General features: G+C 41.3%; 1 protein-coding gene across 5 annotated transcripts in view; it reads left to right on the top strand.

Annotated features, from left to right (window-relative positions):
* ARHGEF37 (Rho guanine nucleotide exchange factor 37) overlaps positions 1–18701 on the top strand; it is a 61467-nt gene that overhangs the window by 17544 nt on the left and 25222 nt on the right. Inside the window, exons 1-5 of one of the 5 annotated variants that reach the window (XM_048491375.1) lie at positions 3610–3927; positions 8790–8966; positions 11314–11525; positions 16068–16191; positions 17765–17912. In XM_048491375.1, coding sequence (XP_048347332.1) covers positions 11322–11525; positions 16068–16191; positions 17765–17912 — 476 coding nt within the window. In that variant the 5' untranslated portion in view covers positions 3610–3927; positions 8790–8966; positions 11314–11321. Of the gene's footprint in view, positions 1–3609; positions 3928–6897; positions 6950–8789; positions 8967–9776; positions 9855–11313; positions 11526–16067; positions 16192–17764; positions 17913–18701 lie in introns of those variants that run through there. The other 4 variants (XM_048491376.1, XM_048491374.1, XM_048491373.1 and 1 more) reach the window with 4 other exon arrangements.

The raw sequence follows: 18701 nt of genomic DNA on the forward strand, positions 1-18701 counted from the left end.
TGCTAGGGATTTTGTGTTCCCTTTCACTGGGAAAGTGTCACTATTCAGTGCAGATTCCCAAATTATCCATAGGTTATTATATAAGCTATCAGGAATCAGCACTGGTTGCACACAGATGTCTGATATTCAAAATGCAGATGTGCTAAATTAGTGTATCAAAGCTCCTATAAGGTCATTTACTTACCACAGTCTGAACCTGTCAATAACCTCCAGCTTCCAAACTCCAATTCTTAAGGATATGTATGGCAAGAAAATATATTCCCTGATTAATTCAAACAGCAATATGCTTAATTTTTTCTAGTCCATTTTAAACCTGGCTATATTACTGGGCACTGCCACATCCCATAACCAGGGGAGAAAAATGAGATCACATTATGCAGCACAGATGGAAACAGGCTCCAGCCCAACATAGGAAACAACCCAGTCCTAATTCTGTGAAATATATGATGTGCAGTCTGGCCTGTGGCCTCTTTGTGAATGAATAGCTACTGATGGAGGATTCACTTTCATGCACCTGACAAAACCAGCCTTTCTTACAATTGATCTGTTAGAGGTGACACACAAGTTTCCTTTTTCGGTTTTGAAAAGTATTGTGCTCATTATTCATTTTGTTAGGTCCTTCATTGGGTTTAATATTATGAGAAACAGTAAACTAGTTTTCTGTGGTCCGTTATGCACAGCACAAATAAAACTTCTTGCAGACATTTTAAAAAGAACTGTTTGGGCTTTTTTTGTCCACATAACATGGACAAAAAAAGCATTGCCAGGGAATGCGGTTCTTTTTCCTGCCATCCTCTCCCCCAGCTCTTACTTTCATTTTCGCTGTAGCTCGTGCCCACCATTTGCTCCTGCTTCTGATTTGTGTTGCAAATGTAAAAAGTACATGAATAAAGTTTGTTTTTATTGTTGATTCAGCGGACATGTGGTTTTTTTTCTTTTGTTTTGAAGGAGGTGTTTTCAAAGCTATGATGACTCAAAATATGCGCATATCGCATATTCTCATCTTGTGTGGTCGTAACATCCAAGACACCTCCCTCAAAATAAAACAAGAAAGGAAAAACAAACTTTATTCGTGTACTTTTTACATGGAAAAGGTGGGCAGATGAGCAGCAAGGAGAGGAAACCCTCATCAAATGGCGGGCAGCATGAGAATCACAAATGGGAGGAAATGGCGGGCATAAACTGTGGTGAAAATGAAAGTGAGAACTGTGAGAAGTTGGGTGGGAAAAAAAAAGGTTTGTTCTGCACAAGCAAGGGAAAGTGCCCTGACGCCATCTTGGGGAAGAGATTGCTCGTTTAGTTTTTTCTAAATATGATGGGTTGAATAGAAATATACTGAAGACATCCTGAGGGAAAAGCTGTGCAGAGTTCCTTCACAAAATGCTTCTTTTAATGTCCTCAATACGTTTTATTTGTGCTGTGCAGAAATGACCTGTATTTCCAAAAGCTTTCACAGCCAGAATTAACTGACTGTTGTGGGGTTTCCAAGCTGTATTGCTGTGGTCTGGTAGTTTTTACTCCAAACATTTTGCCTGCATTTATGGCAGTCATCTTCAGAGGTATACAAAAAGAATGAGGGAGGGGGTAACAAACTTTGCCCTACAAATTTTGCCCTAGAATTACAAATTGCCCTACAAACTTTGCCCTAGAATTAAGTACCTAAAAGGTCAAGAAGGAATTAAAAGGGCAACTAAATATAAAATTGCAAAGTACAAAAAACACATATGTATTTATTACAAATTTAAATCATCAGCATATTACAGAAGGGTTAGCCTGCCTTATGTACACAACATCACAATGATGTTCTATAGGACACTTTTTTGAGCTTTCTTCAGTGGCCAAAAGTAATAACTACCAGACTACAAATTACAATTATAATATTTGGCTGAGACCAATTGTCTCTCAACAAAAACAAGCAAGAAGAAAAATAGTCAGTTTGAAATAACACTTTAGATATACACTGAAAAAAAAATCAATGAATAGACATTGCCATTGTCACCTGTGGAAAAAACTCAACCTTCCCTGTGCCTTCCTTCTTGCCTGGTACCTCCCACTGCCTATTAACTTTTTTAGTAGGCTTATCAGGTTCCCATTAATTGCAGGCAAATTCTTGGTAATTGTTGTCAATACCCACCAATGCTCAACTGTTTGGTGGGTGGAAGCAGGCCACCAGAACAAGGGGGAAGTGGCATTTGTCGCCATGCAATGACATCACTTCTGGCATGACCCAGAAGCGCTGGCATTGGATTGATGCACTAACCCTCACCCAGAAACTCCAGAGAGTATAGGAGCAAGTGCTACAGCATCACCCCAATGCAATGCTGGCACTTTTGGGTTGTGCCAGAAGACAACAAAGACTGCTACCTCCCCCTCCCTCTCCTGTAAATATCCACCTCTCCTCATATCCCACCAGTTTCCAGGCTATGCCAGGCAACCCTACTTTTCAGTTGCCCAGATTCAAAGTGATGAATAAACAGAAGCAATGAAACAATTAAAACACAACAGCCTGTAACTTAAAACTACAAACAAAATATGCTTGGAAGGAACTTCCTTTCAAATGCTTGCATGAGGCCCCAAGTCTATCCTCAAAAAAACCCTTTTCCTTGATGCTTTTGGTGCATATCGTTATTCCCTTTTCCCTACCAAAAAGATGCCTAACCAGGTAGAACTGGACTGAATACATATTCTTTTCTTGCTCGACTGTACCTCTGCCCTGCTTTCCAATCCTTTTTTGTCTCTATTATGTGGAAGTTTAGATAGTAACCTTTAGTCCGTATTTAACCTAATAGAATGTGTCAGCATAGCAAGTCTCACCCCTTTAAAAGATGCAAGTCTGTATGAGCTGACACAGAAAAAAAGTAAGTGCACTGCTTGCGGGAACGCAGGACAGGGAAAAGGATAAATGCCGTGAGAAATGTGCTGAGAACCAATGTGAATCCAAATGATCTCAAATAAGGTTGAGATATGGCTGCAACACACAAAAGACCATCGTTGATGGAACTGCGGAATGTGCCAGGTCTTCTCTCTGTGTCACCTTAAGGGTAAAAAATAATGCTGTCAAATGCGAGAAGGTTGGCTGGTTGTTGTTTTTTAGAGCTTTCCCCCCAACATGATTACAAAGGTAGGAAATTTTTTTATAAACATGAATAAACGTATTCATTGATAGAATCTGTGGTTCTTCCCAATCAATTTTTTTTGGGGGGGGGGGGCTATTATGGTGCAAAGAAATATGTGTAATTACCTAATGCTCAACAATCAATCCCAGGAGAGAGGTTATGTCTCACCTGTCAGACCTGGCAGCCCAAGAACAGTCGATTTAGACCTTTAGGGTTATTTAGAGACCAAAGCCTGTTTGCTCATAAGTGTCATAAAAGCCTGGACTATGCCTGTTAATAAAAGTAAATGAAACTAGCCCAGGATGGTGTGACTGGAACATGATAAGCAGGGAAAGGTTGAGAGCCAAAGCTCAGTCAGCTGACCCGTGTGACTCATTGTACACCTGAGCATTTCCCTGCTTTGTGAGGCTGTTATTTTGCACAGCTTGTCTCCCTGTTATTGGTTCCCTAGGCAGTCTGCGTTTCTGCTTTCATCCAGCACTCTCCACAGCTGGCCTGCTGCCAGAGCGTTTGCTATTTTGGCAGTTTGTGCTGCATGGGGAGTGCTGAGCAGGCCTGCTCATCTGACTCTGTTGGAATTGCACACAGCCTGCGACTGCAGTAAACATCGCAAGAGAGAGAATGGCAGCCACTGAGCAGAGCTGGGCCTGGCTGATGAATCCATGCTCACAGCTGAGTGGGATGGCCCTCTCAACTCACTTAGGCGGTGTCACTGCGACTGAAGCACACTGGGTTTATCATTAACGCCTCTAGAGCAACAGCGGCAGCAGAGGCAGCTTCCAGAAGGCTGGAACCCCCAGCTAATTAGCAGGTAAGAATTAACAGGCAAGAAATAAGGATGGTGGGGGGAATCCACTGGACAGCAATGGCTTTGCTAACAGTGGAGTTATTCCCCTACAGGGTCCAAGCACTGGGCAATGTATGGGCTAACAGAAATCTCCAGGGCAGCCTCTTCCTGCATGGATCAGTGGAAAAGTTTCATAACCACATTCCAGATTCGGCACATTCCACTGTCTCTTGGAGGAAAAAAAAGCAGGTGCCTGTCAGATGAGGAACTGAGATACCTGCTGTTTTCAAGAAAGGCCTTTTGCTGTCTGGTGGTGCTCCTCCTGTACAGGCTGAAATTCAGTAGGGAGATTCAAGCCATACAGCTGCAAAGTACCCCATCCTGGATTTCTCCATGTCACACACCTAATAGCAGCATAAGACCCATTCCAGGAAAAATGGTGGCAGCCTGACCCATGATGTAGGCCTTAGGAAAAAGAGTAACTAGAGGGAGATTTAAATATTTGAATTTGAGAAAATGAAGTCAAACTGCTCCAAGTCCAAAGGACAGAGTAGGATATAAATCTAATAAATAACCTGTAAATACTCCTTCCTGGGTTTTGTGAGGGGTTATAAATGTTCGGGGGGAAAAAACCCTTGAGGTATATATTTACCTTGTATTTCTTCAGAATGTGGCTGGGGAGTTACAGTTGTATGCTCTCCTACATTAAAAGCTCCCTGCATGTAGAAACCCAGCATAGAGAAGGGAAGGCTAGGTTATATCCACTGAGGTGGCTCCATCAATCTTCTAAGTAGCCTTCTTCCAACCACTTAATATGGAGGAAAGCTTCTTAGATTGGATGAAGGATTGAAACTTGAACAAAAAGGAAAGATGGGGTATAAATGTTTTAATAAATAAATAAAACAAACAACGTTGGACATTTATGCATGCAGTACTTACCCCACGGCTGTTTGCTTTGCAGTGGATTTTCCCATGTTTTTCTGTTTGCAAAGTGTAAAGACAGATGAGCCAAACATCCCCTTCCCCATAATTTCTGAAACTTCCAGTTGGAGGAGTTGCCTGTCGCTTTTTTTTACTCAGGTGTCAAACTCACCGCCCTCCAGATGTTATGGACTATAGTTCCCATCATCCCCTGCCAGCATGATGCTGGCAGGGGATGATGGGAACTGTAATCCATAGCATCTGGAGGGCCGTGAGTTTGACACCTATTGTTTCTATGATAGACATACAGTGTTAATTTTTTTCCCCAAAAAGGAAGCCTTTCTGATCTTGCTGAAAAGCTGGCCCAAGGAGTGGGCAGAACTGCTGATTTGTGGGTGGGAAAGACAGGAAGGACAGGGAAAACCTGAAGAAAGGTGAATGCACCACTCTCCCCCTGCAAAGGGAGACAAAAAGTAATATTTTAACCTGTTTTGGAAACAGCAAGGAGTGTCTGATGTGAGAGTGTGGTGAGTTCTGAAGAGGGGGAAATGTGTATAGCTGAGAATCACACCCAAAGGGAATGCATGCTTCATAAGAAGGAGGCCACAAAGGTGTAAATGACCTTTGTTCTAGTGGAGTGGTAGGATAGGATAGGATCCACCTCAGTCTCTCTGTTATGTTTCTGCTGCAAGAGACTTTTGATGTGGAAAAGAGCACTTGATCAGGACAGTCCCATGGGCATTCTGAAGTGATACAATTCTGGGAGGGCTGTGCTTTGAATACAGGTTTTATCCATTCCTGAGTGTTCTTTTGTTGGGGTAAAATAGGGTACTTAGATCACTTCAGTTGTTAAGTGCTAGAAAGTGAAATGTGCTGTTATGTTGAGTAAAAGCCAAGTATAGTTAGCTTCAACTTTGTCTCAAGTCAGAGGCAGCATCCTGCCAAAATTATAACCTTTCTACTTCTTTTTTTTGAAACTTAAAAAAATTATTTTGCACATGTAAACCACACATACAAAAAAAGAAAAAAGGAAAGAAAAACCCCCAAACTTAAAAGGAAAGAAAAAACCCCTCGCCCGCTATAATAATAATAGTAAAAAAACACATTTCAAGACATCCCTGCATACATATATGGTGACTTCCATTTTGAATCAAAACTCAAATCTAGTTTTGTGCTTACAGTTGGTATCAACATTTCCTGTGCTTTTAGTCTTTCTTATAAAACTATTTTAGTCCAATCTGCTGTTTTCATTTAAATCTCAAATCCTGCCATAATTTCTGTAATTTGTATATGTTTTCAATGAGTAGTCCGCAGAGGGTTTCCAATCTTTAAGGAAATTATCCAAATAAACATTGTAAGCCTTGCCATCTCTGCATATTCTATGACTTTTAAAATCCAGTCTTGTTCTGTTGGAATTGTATTGTACTTCCATTTGTATGCATATAAAAATCCTTGCTGCATTTGTCACATACATAAAAAGTGTCCTATATTGATCTAGGATATCCTCCCCCACCAACTCCAACAAGAATGGCTCAGTTTTTTTCTCAGTTGTTATTGTCATAATGTTTTGCATTTCCTTTAAAATCGTACTCCAAAAGAATTATGACCTTTCAAGCCCAGTTAGAAGCCTGTAACCCAAGAACTTTCTAATTCATATCAATATGTGGAATTCAGCCCCAGCTCCCATCGTTTTGGGTCCTGTTGCCCCCTTAGTTTTGCTGGATCACAACACTGCAGTGCTAACAGATGCTGCGATTGGTAGAATTTCATAAAGGCACTTTGATCTAGATCTCAGCCCAATATCCTCTTGACTGGACAGCTTTTGCCACCCCATGTAGCTGTGGCACCAGAGTGTGTGGAGGTGTGTTTTTCTGTGCCCCCCCCCTCTGCTTATAGCTTCACGGCCCACCTTAAATGGCAGCTGGTATAGTAAAGCTGCAAATTTAGGTGAGTTCCTACAAATATAATTGAAAGGGCTCCAGAGTAGCCACATTTTTTTTGTGATCAACAACATTTTTAACCTGAATATTAACAATTCAGTCATTTATTTCCCCTTCCTCATTCCACAATGAAGTTATTAAGATGGGTGCACACTTTTCCGTACCATGGATGAGAACTGACCCAGGTAAAACTGTATTTATGTCACTGATCTTTAATGAGCTTGCCTTGATTATCTGACTCTAGTTGAATCATTTTTATGTTCTTTCATTTTGAAATGAAAAAGAAAAGAAAGCTCATATTTTTTCCTGTTCTTTGCCAACAGGAAGGAAATAGAATAATGGATGCACTTGTCTGTTGCCCACTATTTTCTGTAACAACTATTATAAAATTAACATTTGTGCTGTGACAGCATTCTCCAGAAAATTCCAAAGACAATGGAGAGGCTCCCTTTGAATGCTGGGAGTTATAAATAAACTTGAATAAAGTTTTTAAATAGCACACTGATTGTTTTCAGATTTTTGTAGTCAACCCCTTACACGCACTCAATGGCATCTTTTATTTTGTCACATAACCACGAAGGCTAAGGCATGAATAAATCAAGCTGCAGTAACAGTATCATAATTTAGATGCTCTCAAGTTACTAAACTGGTTCAGACATGTTGTATTTACTGTTTATGCAGTGGAGAAGTACTTTATTTATGCAAACACAGTAATCCCTTCAGCTAATATGAATCCCCTAGATCAACCAGAAGACAAAGTAGTTGGGGTAATAACTATGGTAGTATTCAAGTGAAGTCAATACATCAGTAACAAAGGGCAAGCCCAGGATAATGAAAATGGAAAGTAAACTACATTATACCATTTGTAAAGTTGTTATGAAGGCTGGGGTTTTAAACTCCATTTAAAATGAGGTAGCCTGCTTCGTAGACCACAGTGTGGTCTCTATCCCAACCTCCACCTAATAGACAGGTCATAAGGGGCATCTGAAAGCAGTAATTTTTGGATGATGCTTAAAGGAAAAGGGAGAAAAAGTAACTTCTGTTAATTTTTTTGGATGGAATAAAATTGTTCCATGAAGAAGCTCAAAACTGGAGGTAAACACAACATTCGCTGGGCTCAGGCAGTTATAATGTTCCAGGTGACAATGTAGGAGTGCAGAAAATAACTAGCAGCCAAGCTTTGATTTCCTGTTTTGCCTGTGCCGCTGTTTGCATCGCAGTGCAGGGGGCAGCTGGGATCCTGGAGGCAGGAGACGACATGCTTCGCACGGGAAACGCTGTGTTTTCTGGTGAACTGAGCACCCGAGAATCCCCCCCCCACTTGAGAATTTCACCTGCCTGAGAATCCACCCACCCACCCACTTACTGGCACAACATGGTGGCTGCCTAGAGAATCCATTCTAATAGTGGCCGCCTGGGGAATCTACCATAATTGTGGATGGGATGTGGGGGCGGGGGGAATAGAATGCTTCCTGCTTTCCATAGTTCTCACAGGCAAGCAAGAAGCATCTGAAACCTGGGTTGAAGAAAAGAAGTTGCTAATTTAGCGACTTTCATTTAACCAAGGTTTAGGCAAATATAATGGGTTAGAAGTTTTTGGGGGGTGGGGCAAGTTCTGTGAAAACATCTCCCCCATAACACTTTTTTAAAAGGCCTGAACCCATTATATTTGGCCTGTGCAGAATCATCGTAGCCTGCTTCCCCTGAAAACCCGACTTTACAGTCTTTTCTTTTTTGTGTTCGCCGAGAATAGCCTTCTTTATCACAAAAGTCAGGCTCTGAAACATGCACAGACTCTTCAGAGAGGATTTCTTTCCCCCTGTTCCAGTGAAAGCATTGACCCTACCTGAAAACATTAACTGTTTTAGCCTGCATACTCCCGGAGTCAGGTTCTGAGACATGCATAGTCTCTTGTGAAAGTATTTCTATCAGCCTACACCTCTTGAGGCATAAACCCTATCTGATGAGATCTGACAGTTTAACAGATTTTCCTCTTTCTCTCCTTCTCCCATCTGGCTCCTTCAGGTACCTTTGGCCCAGATTGGCTATTAACCACTGCTCACACACCAAACAGGAATTCAGGGAACTGGTGACTGACAGAACAGACTAAGAGAGTGTGACTGGCCCATGTTTCCATGGAAGAATAGCATTTGAACCCAAGTCTCCTATATGTTAGTCTGGCACTCTCAAAATTACCGAAAGGTAATTAAATATAATGCAAAAATTAAAAGAATTATTACTGAAATGACAGTAGTACTAAGGTGTATCATAATATGTCAACAAGTCAAAATGGTAGTAAATGGTAACACTATCAAGCCAAATTTAGCAAGCAATAATTTCAATACAGATATCCTATACAACTTCAATCACTTATGACTTTAGTCTTTTCATTATTTCTATGTACACTAGATTATTTGATATTTTAGATAGAAATATTTGGTGTGAATCTTTTTGTCTTAAAAAAAAAATCCAGTCGTGTTTTTAAATGGGGTACTGTACAGAGTAAGAGATTCCAGGCCCAGTATTAAATACTACCTTTCTCAAGTGAGGCTGACCTCATTGATGTCAAAATCCCAATGGAACTGAGCATCCTAGCTTTCTGCTTGTTGCCTTCCTGTTGCATTAATAAATACTCTTCAATTATTCAAGTGAAAGGATTGAATACTTCTGTGTAAGATCCATTTGTGTTTTCCCTATTCCTAATCAATGGATTTAAAATTGTGTTTTGCAATAGCTCACCTGCAGAGAATAAGATTGATACAGTGATAATAATAACCTCACAGTATGGATGTGTAGCAAAAGACAGCATTGAGTTTAGGCATAATTTTGTAACGTGGGACCACAATCACATGGTGTAGGACTGAAGACAAAAATCTCTAGCATCAGTTTATTCATACAAGTTTCTTCTGGCCATGTCTCTCCCTGCCCTTTTAGTATACAAAATGTGCACATGTTACTCTTTTGTTGTGGGACAGTCAGAGGTCTTTACTCAAGGCAGAATTTCTGTTGCAGAGACTGAAATTTCCCCCGATTCATAAAGGATATTGGAGAAGTATCATCTTTCCCCAAGATAGCATATCTGCTTTAATTGTGAGTGTTATGTAGCTGTATGGATAATGCCAGCAAGGCTACTACCCCTTCCCCAGACCATTTTTTGTTAACTTTTGGGTTTTTTTTAATTTTTAGGGTGTTTATATTTTTTTTGCAAGCCATTCCTGTATGTTGTGTAATGCTGGATCCCTTGATTTAAACAAACAAACCAATAGCAAACAAGATTTTTCTCCCCAAAAACAGAACAAGCTAATTTTCCTTGCAGCAAAAATATTTCTCATATTCATTGAATGGAAAAGTGACATGGCAGGGCTGTTACTTTTCTCCTGTAAGACTAAAATATGTTTCAATCTTATTTATTTCATTGATTTTATATGCCACCCTTTCCCTTGAGAGGTCCTGTTTTCTTTCACTCTGTGGTAACCTTCAGCTTCAAAAGTGACCATTAAGAATTTTCACATAAAATTGTAATAAATCCAAAGATTTCCTCCACCTCAAAGAATTGCCTGCTTGTATGAATGCTCCAACAAAGTTCAAATAATGGTATAACTGGGTTGGGGCAGCTGCACTGGAGGTAGCTCAGAAAAATTCGCAGAGTTGCATGCAGTATATGATGTACTAAGCAGGCTCAGTGGCTATATGAAAGGCACTGTTGGCTGTGAGAGTGGGGATTTATGAATTCCATGAGTGTTTCCTGAGTTTCTCCAGAACTGCATCATCAGGTCCCTTTGTCCCCTAGCCAAATGAGAACATGGGCTGCCTGCCTGGAAGAACATCAGAAGAGACTGCTGGCAATAAGACTATTATGTCCTGTTGTGTCTTTCCTTGCCCCACCTTTCAGCCTAGGAAGTACTGTCCCAGGAACTTCTAGTATTCATAGAGATGGGGAATGCCTAATATTTGTAAATTTAGCAAAACCAGAGGTGTATCTAGGGTGGGGGAAGCAGGGCAGGTGCTCTGGGCACTCTCCAGCAGCCATTTCTGAGATGAAGCCCCAGCTGCTACAACCTAGAGTTTGTAAACCACTCTGGGAAATGTAGTCCTCATCAGTGCAGTGCTGTCTGAGCTACTGGAGGAGAGCTTGGATGGATATACACAAGACAATACCCTGCCTCTGGCAAGCCAACGCAGATATACACTTGATAGCTGTGCGGCAAGTCAATCAGGGTACAGTGCAGAGCAATGATGGGGCTTTCAATGACGGCAGTTGGTCATTCATGAGGAAGATGTGACCATCAGGGGTCTCCTACCAGGTGATGTTCTTCCAGGCAAGAGGCACCCAGGGAGCTTGCAGGACAGTGACACAGACAACAGGGCGCTGCTATGGGTGGTTCCTGGTGGACCACGGCTTGGAGGAATGCAGCTACCAGGTGCAGCATAGATACACCTCTGAGCAAAACATAACAGAAGCTTGTGAACTGTGGGTTTGGAGTAGACCTGAACATTATTAGGTGCATTAACATGCAGAAACCTCATCTGTTTGTTCCTTTCTCTACAGTCTCCAGCATGGCAAATGACAACACTGAAGAACTGCTGGCCAAGGAGTCACCAGGGACTGAGGATCCCATATATGAAGAAGTGAAATGGTTCAACAAAACAGAACAAAATCAACGGATGGCTGTGGAAGAGCTCATCAGCACGGAAACAAGCTATGTACACAACCTCCATCTTTGTATTTCTGACATACGTGACCATCTCCAGAAAAAGCAGGTGAGGAAAAAAAAGAGAGAAAGAGAGGCATCAACCCTAAAATATACCATAAGGAATTCTAAGCTGTACAACAGAGTATTTCAGGGAAATTAAGGAAACTACGCTTACTTTCTTATTGTGAAAGCTGACAGCTGGGACAGAGTAAAGCACTATTGTGATGGTCATCAGTTTTATCTATCCAGTAAGGTCCACTTGTACTGTAGAACTTTCCTTAGGAACAGCACAGCAGACAAAGTGGGGGTCTGTAAATGAGAATGAGGAGTTGGCAAACTCCTGATCCTTTTCCAAAGCAGAAGTACCTGTAAGTCTTTCAGAAATGTCTGGTGGGTTCTAACCATTATGGGCCACTCCCCCCTCACCATAAGCCGCGGGATCACCTCTTTAAAAGACAGGATGGAGGATGGACATTCCCCACGTCACCAGCGCCCACTGAAGCCGTCTTTAATTTGTCAGCCTTCCCACCCTCCTTGCCGCAGCAGCCAGGGTCCCTCCGCAAAGAGCAACATTTTCAAAAACCCCGCGGGTGCCGTGGGGGGGTGGGGAATCTCGGCTGTTTACGCACGGCTGATTTGCTCTGACGCGCAGCTTCTGGCCAATCAGGAAACAGGAACCGCCATTTTGTTTAGGGAGGGTGTCCCCGTCAGAAAGTGCTCGGAAATTGAGACGTGTGCACAACAAGACGTGCCAACGTTGCTCTTTTTTGCTCTTTTTTGCTCGAGCTCCACAGTTTTGCAGCTTGGCAAAGTGCCGCTGAGCACAGGGTTGTCGGCGGTGTAAACCGAAACCGATTTTTACTTTTGTTTTTCTGCCCAAGCAATTTGCAACGGGCAGTGACGTCAGCATGTGCAGACGTCTCAAAACAATGCGCCCAGTTTATCCAAACCAACTTTTCGGGGCAGCTAATCAAAATGGAGTCACGCGGGCTGGCTGCAACTCCCACGTGCAAATGACGCGACACGCGTGCGGCCAAATCAGAACGCCTGATTGCCTCCTTTTGACTCTTGATGTGGAACCCCGCGCTATTTCCTGAATGGAAAATGAGTGGGGAACAAATGTCTCCGCGGTCGTTTTCACGGGAGGCTTTTCTACGAGGGGTTGCTGTGGGGTTGCACTCAGACGAGGTAAGTGGGGAGTGGCCCTATATTAGAAGGAGTCTTATCTGGGTGTGGTTGAAATACAAACAATTTATAGCTAGCACAACACCATTCTGGTTGTCTCCAGTTGAGGCTTACTCCAGGAAAGAAGTAAATATGAAAGAGAAATGGCCCAAGTATCGAGAATTGCTGGACTTTAAAAATTACAAATGGGAACTTAAATCCATGGAGGAGATAACAGATATTGTTAAAAACTGGTTCCATTACTACCAGTTACTGGAGATGTTCAGAGCTGATCAAAAGAGTATGGGTTTTTATATACAAATGACAGAATTTGAAAGTAAGGTTTGTACAAATGATGAGAAACTAATTTCTAAAATATATAAGATGTTGTTGGAAAGGGATACAGAAGATGAACTTGTAAAACATCTGATGATCAAAGGGACCAAAAACATTGGTAGGAATATAAATCTGGAGGAATGGGAGAGACTATGGAAAAGGGATCTAAAATTTACAGCATGTTATAACCTGAAATAATATCATTACAAAATGATGTATAGATTGTATCTGATGCCAAAAAAGTTGGCAAAAATGTATAATAGATGTTGGAAATGCCAAAAACATGAGAGGTCTTTTTTCATATGTGGTGGATATGTACAGAGGCTAAATCCTTTTGGGACATGGTATTTAGATAAATGAAGAAAATGCTGAAAATAACAATGAAGAAAAAGCCTGAGGTTTTTCTACTGGGATTAATTGGAGACGATATCCCAAATCAATATAGACTGCTTTTCATGTATATGTGTACTGCTGCAAAGACATTGTATGCCCAGAAATAGAGAAGAAAAAGTACCAACTAAGGAAGATTGGATAAAGAAGGTCACAGAATATTTAGAAATAGCAAAACTAACAATTTTAATGAAAGACAGTAATATAGAGAAATTTATTAATATAGAGAAAATACTGACTTCGTAACATATGCAGCAGTGGTGGGATTCAGCCAGTTCGCATTGGTTCGGGCGAACTGGTTGCTAAAAGTGGCCAGCTGCTCTGAAGTGCTAAAAGCCCCATTCTTCCCGCTCCCAGAGGAGGGGGAGTGAGGGGGGTTTCAGAGCTCTGGTGCAGCCAGGCACAAGCAGGCCTCCCTCGAAGGCAGACCTCCTGACTGCTCCCCTAGCACAGGAAGGCCACCCCAGCAGGCCATGCTTCTGGCCCAGGTGTGTGACCCAATCTGTGGCAAGCCAGCCCCACTGTGGTAGCCTCCAGCAAATGCCGCCCACCTGAGCCTCCTGGCCAATACCAGAGAAAGGCCCCCCAGGCTGCACAGCCAGCCCCCAGATGTGTGTGGCCAGCTCCGAGGCCAACTGCCTCCTGCGGCCGGCTGGTGAAAGAAGCCTGGCCCCTTCAGTGGCTAAGTGGCTGGATCGGTGGCACACTGGTCAAGCTGCAGCCATCGCTCCCCTCACTTCCCCCGGCTCAACATCGAAAAGGAGGGCCACAGCAGCCAGGTAAGTGGCCGGGGAGTGGGGGTGGGACCCAGTAGTTAAATCATTAGAATCCCACCACTGATATACAAATATGATAAACTCTCAAAAAGAACTCAAGTCTTGGAAAAAGGTGAAGGATGAAGGCAAAAAAAAAATTACAATGGCTACTATATTTTCAATTAATTTCAATATTTAAAAAGGACATTCACATATGAAGAAACGTAGTATGAGAGTTAACTGAATTTGAGAAGGTGATAATGCAACCAAACAAACATTTATAAGGATGAATTTACAGGTTATTACTTCAGTTTTGACACAGAAACAGAACAAGTTATTGGTGGTCTATTACTCCAAAGGATATTGAGAAGATGAAAAAGAACTATAGAAGAAAATGTTGCAGATGCAAAAAAAAGTGTGCGGTACCTTATGTGGTGGGAATGCACACACAAAAAGAAAGAAAAGAAATAGATACTGAAATTCAGAACATGTTGAAAATTGTTTACAGTAGAATTTAAAACTATGCTATTGGTCATCTTGTCAAAAAAACCTGCCAAAATTTTTGGAAGAATTGTTTAAATATATGATAACAGATGTTAGAGTAATATTTTCAGCAAAATGGAAAGCAAAAGAGTGTCCATCCCAGGAAGACTGAGAAAATAAATTAACTGAATATGCAGTGATGGCAAACTTAACAAACTATCAGTGCAATCCAGATCAGTGTGTGTGTGTTGGGGGGGAGGGGAGGGGTGGAATGCCACCAGGGACTTGCAGCAAAGGCGGCACCACATTGCCTCCAAAGAGGCTTTGGGTGGTACAAGGAGGAGGGAAATCAAGAACCCCTCCTGCCACCCAAATCACCCCATTGGGGAAACAGGCTTACAAGTTACAGCCACAAAGGGGGGTGTTCTGTGAAAGCTGACCTTAGTTGGCTCCACCCCCTGTAACATGCCTGGCCTGTTCCTCCCTGCACTAGCATCCACTTAGACACCGGTGTAGTGTCCTGACAGCACCCACTTTCAGATTTGGCCACCACAGGGCTGATGGTGCCTGCATGCTGGCATCCTTGCTCCCCCCACCAGCTGCCATGGATCTCCACCACATCCAGGCTCTGATTCAGCCTGCCTGTCTGGATTGGGCTGTAAGTGGGCAAAAGACCTATGAAAGAATTTTAAGATAAATTGAAAGCATATTATTTATTTATTAGAAGAAGTAGAGACGGATATGTATAAATGATTAATAACATACTTGATATATGGCATCAAAATGTGTTAAAAAGGGGAAATGTTTAAATGTATTATTATAATAGATTAATTAAATTCATTATTTGGAAAGTATTTTTGGAAATTAATAACAATTACACTGTAAGTTTCTTTTTTATCTATTCTGTTACATTATAATTTACAGTATTGTTTAACATCAGAATTGGGTTTATTAAGTATTTTATAGGGTATCATATAATTTCTATTAAGATTATTACGATAGCTATTTAGTTCCCATTATTATATAACCATTTACTGTTCATAAGTATTATTGCCATTTATAGTTCATTGCTTATTATATCATTTAACATATGTATTTTTCTTTCACTTGGAATATAATCGCTATTGTTATTTGGATATGTTTTTCAGTTTCTTGTCTTTTATTCTGTTTTGTTTACATCTATTAAAATATTTTTTTAAAAAAATGTCTGGACTTCCAGAGGCTTGATCAGAGGCAGATATCTCTTGATCGGCACTGAGTCCAGACCACTAGCACCTGTTGTATGCAGTCTACTTTCATTTTTCAGGGTGGGTTTGTCAACAATATGCCATTCGCTACACAAGTTCCAGAATATATGTAACCATAAACATACAGATTAACTTGGAAGATTTCTTCTCAAATGATAATCTGTTTCAGTCTGCTGGAAAATTCAAGCCTGTTATTAAAATGGGAATTGGTGAATTGTCTTTTTTACCTTTCAGCTGCCTGAAATAGACTTGGAAGGATTATTCTCAAATATAGATGATGTCCTGAGTGTTTCCAGACGTCTTATGACAGGCCTTGAAGCCCTGGCAAACCAGAAACATGAACAGCTGTTTCATATCAGTAAGTAGGACCATAACAATCAGTCTTCCTAGACGTGACTTTTTTTGGACAGAAATTAACTGTATTGGCTGTACTTAAATGCTGTTCTGTTGCCTTCACCTGAACTAATAGTGATGAGCAGTTTTCTGCAGGTAAATCATCTCCATATTGTCCTATTCAAATTGAGAATAAATCTAGAGCTAAGGATTTCAAGAACCCAAAAATGAGATGTTAATTTCTGCATGTATTAACCCACAGATCCTGTGATCTGGTGATGTATGCTCTGACCCCATCCAGGTTAGGTCTGGGTTGGGAAGTACCTGGAGATTTTGGAGGTAGATCCTGAGAAGGGCAGGCTTTGAGGGCAGGGAGGGACCTCAGTGTGGTATAATGCCATAGAGTCCACCTTCCAAAGTGGCCATTTTCTCCAGGCAAACTGATTTCTGTCATCTGGAGATAATTTGTAATCCAAGGAGATCTCCAGCCACCACCTGGAGGTTGGTAGCCCTAATTCTACTTGTAGCTGCTTTTGAAAACTGTTCAGAAACTGCAGTTGATGCAAAATGCAGCAGCCAGGCTATTCTTGGGCATAGGGATCATATAATCCCTGTACTGAAAGAGGGCTGCCCATCAGTTTCAGATCAAGTAGGTATTTACTAGACCAGGAGTGGGGAATGTCTAACCCGCGGGTCGTATAAGGCCTGCGAAATCATTTGGTCTGGCCCTGCCAAGGCAACCGCAGGCAGGACTCCAAATTCCTGGAAAAGCAGTTGCGAGTAGCAAAATCATCAATACCAGCTAACATCACACACCTCATCAATAGTTCCAGCTGTCAAATTAGGGGTGAGTTAACTAAATGTTTGTCCAAATACAGCAGGCTAATTTTTAAGTTTCTCATTTTGTATGCTTTAGGCCATTTTAGGCCATTCAGCTTTTTTTCCCACCTGCATGCTGCCTTGATCCCAACAGCTTGTTTTAATGGCTTGTTTTTAACATGACTACTTTGTGTTGTTTTATTTATTTTATCACACTGTTTTTATTTCTGAGCCACCATATAAATGTTCTGACTATGAGACTGTGATTGTTGTCTGTAGAAGGATATTTAAAAATGCTTATCTGGCCAACCACAAGGACCAAGTTAATGATGTTTGTCAGATTAAATAGCTTTCTCTAATCCTAATTCATTTTTTATTTCCCTGCCTCATAGTAAATATTGTCTCATGACTAGGAAGGGCAGTTTGATGGAAAATCTGCTGTTCTGCCATCTAGCTGTACCCAAAGACAAACAGAGAGCTGCCAATAACTACGGTACATAGCACTGACTTGAATTTTTCAGTCTTCCCAAATAGTGGAGGATATTTGTGTAGCCTCATGGACAACACTGTAGCTGCTGCAAGCTTCTAATCTATTTGTAATGTATGAAGTGGCTGTTCACAGTTTTCCAAGTGTATGGAAGAACACGTCATTGTTACACTTGTGGACACAATTTTTTTTTCATTATTGGTGTTGGAAAGACTCTGAGGATGTTGGTAGAAATTTCTATTGGACATTTGACTAAATCCAGAATAACTGCCATATAACTTCACTCTGCTAGGCTCCTTATTCCAAGATCTCAAAGAGGAGATGGAAAATGTCTACAAAGGTTATTGTGGCAACTACGATCAAGCTCTTCTCCTGCTGGATATTTACAGAAAGGACCCAAGATTACAAAAAGAGATTTTGGATACCCTGCATCACACAGTGTACGTACATTCTTCTAGTTTGGATATTGCTAGCTGTATGAAGATAGAGAGTTGTCAAGTGATTCAGTCTTGTAATGCATTGATCATCTTGCAAACGAAAACTGAATTAGTATTGTTAAAATCTGTCTAAAGCTGTTTTAACACAGACACACCTAACTCACTGTTGGTTGCAAATAAAATAATAGTTTCCTTTTAGACGAAGGCTGATCGGCCTTCTTGGGTCTGAGGACAGTTGTTCCAATTTGAGAGAGAAAAATAGCGATTTCCACAGGAGGCCAAACCAGTCACAGGATGGGTGCATGGGAACAATTACAAAATATTGGGATGTTTCAAGCCAATCAGCTTCCAGCGGAGGGGGAACGGATGGACACACAGCTATTTCAGAATGAATTCTCTCTGCAGCCCCCCAAATAGATGTCTCCTAGGTTCTCTGAAAGACCTACTGCTTCAGTTAGGTGAAGGTAGTGTTGCCACCCTCCGAGTGTTGACTAGAGATCTCTCACTGTTACAACTGATCTCCAGGCGACAGAGATCAATTTATTTGGGGGAAATGGCTGCTTTGGAAGGTGGATTCTATGACATTGTGCCACACTGAAGTCATTCCTTTCCCAAACCCTACCCCCAAAATCTCCAGGTATTTCCCAACCTGGACCTGGCAAACCTAGGTTGAGGAAAGTCAAGTATTTTTTGAGAGAAAGCAAATGGGCACCAGGAAACACATTGTGGGCACCATAGTATCCATAGACAATGTTGTATTGGTTTGATAGAAGCAGAATATAAAGTATTTAA

Source organism: Sphaerodactylus townsendi, linkage group LG03, assembly GCF_021028975.2.
Source record: "Sphaerodactylus townsendi isolate TG3544 linkage group LG03, MPM_Stown_v2.3, whole genome shotgun sequence".
NCBI lineage: Eukaryota > Metazoa > Chordata > Lepidosauria > Squamata > Sphaerodactylidae > Sphaerodactylus > Sphaerodactylus townsendi.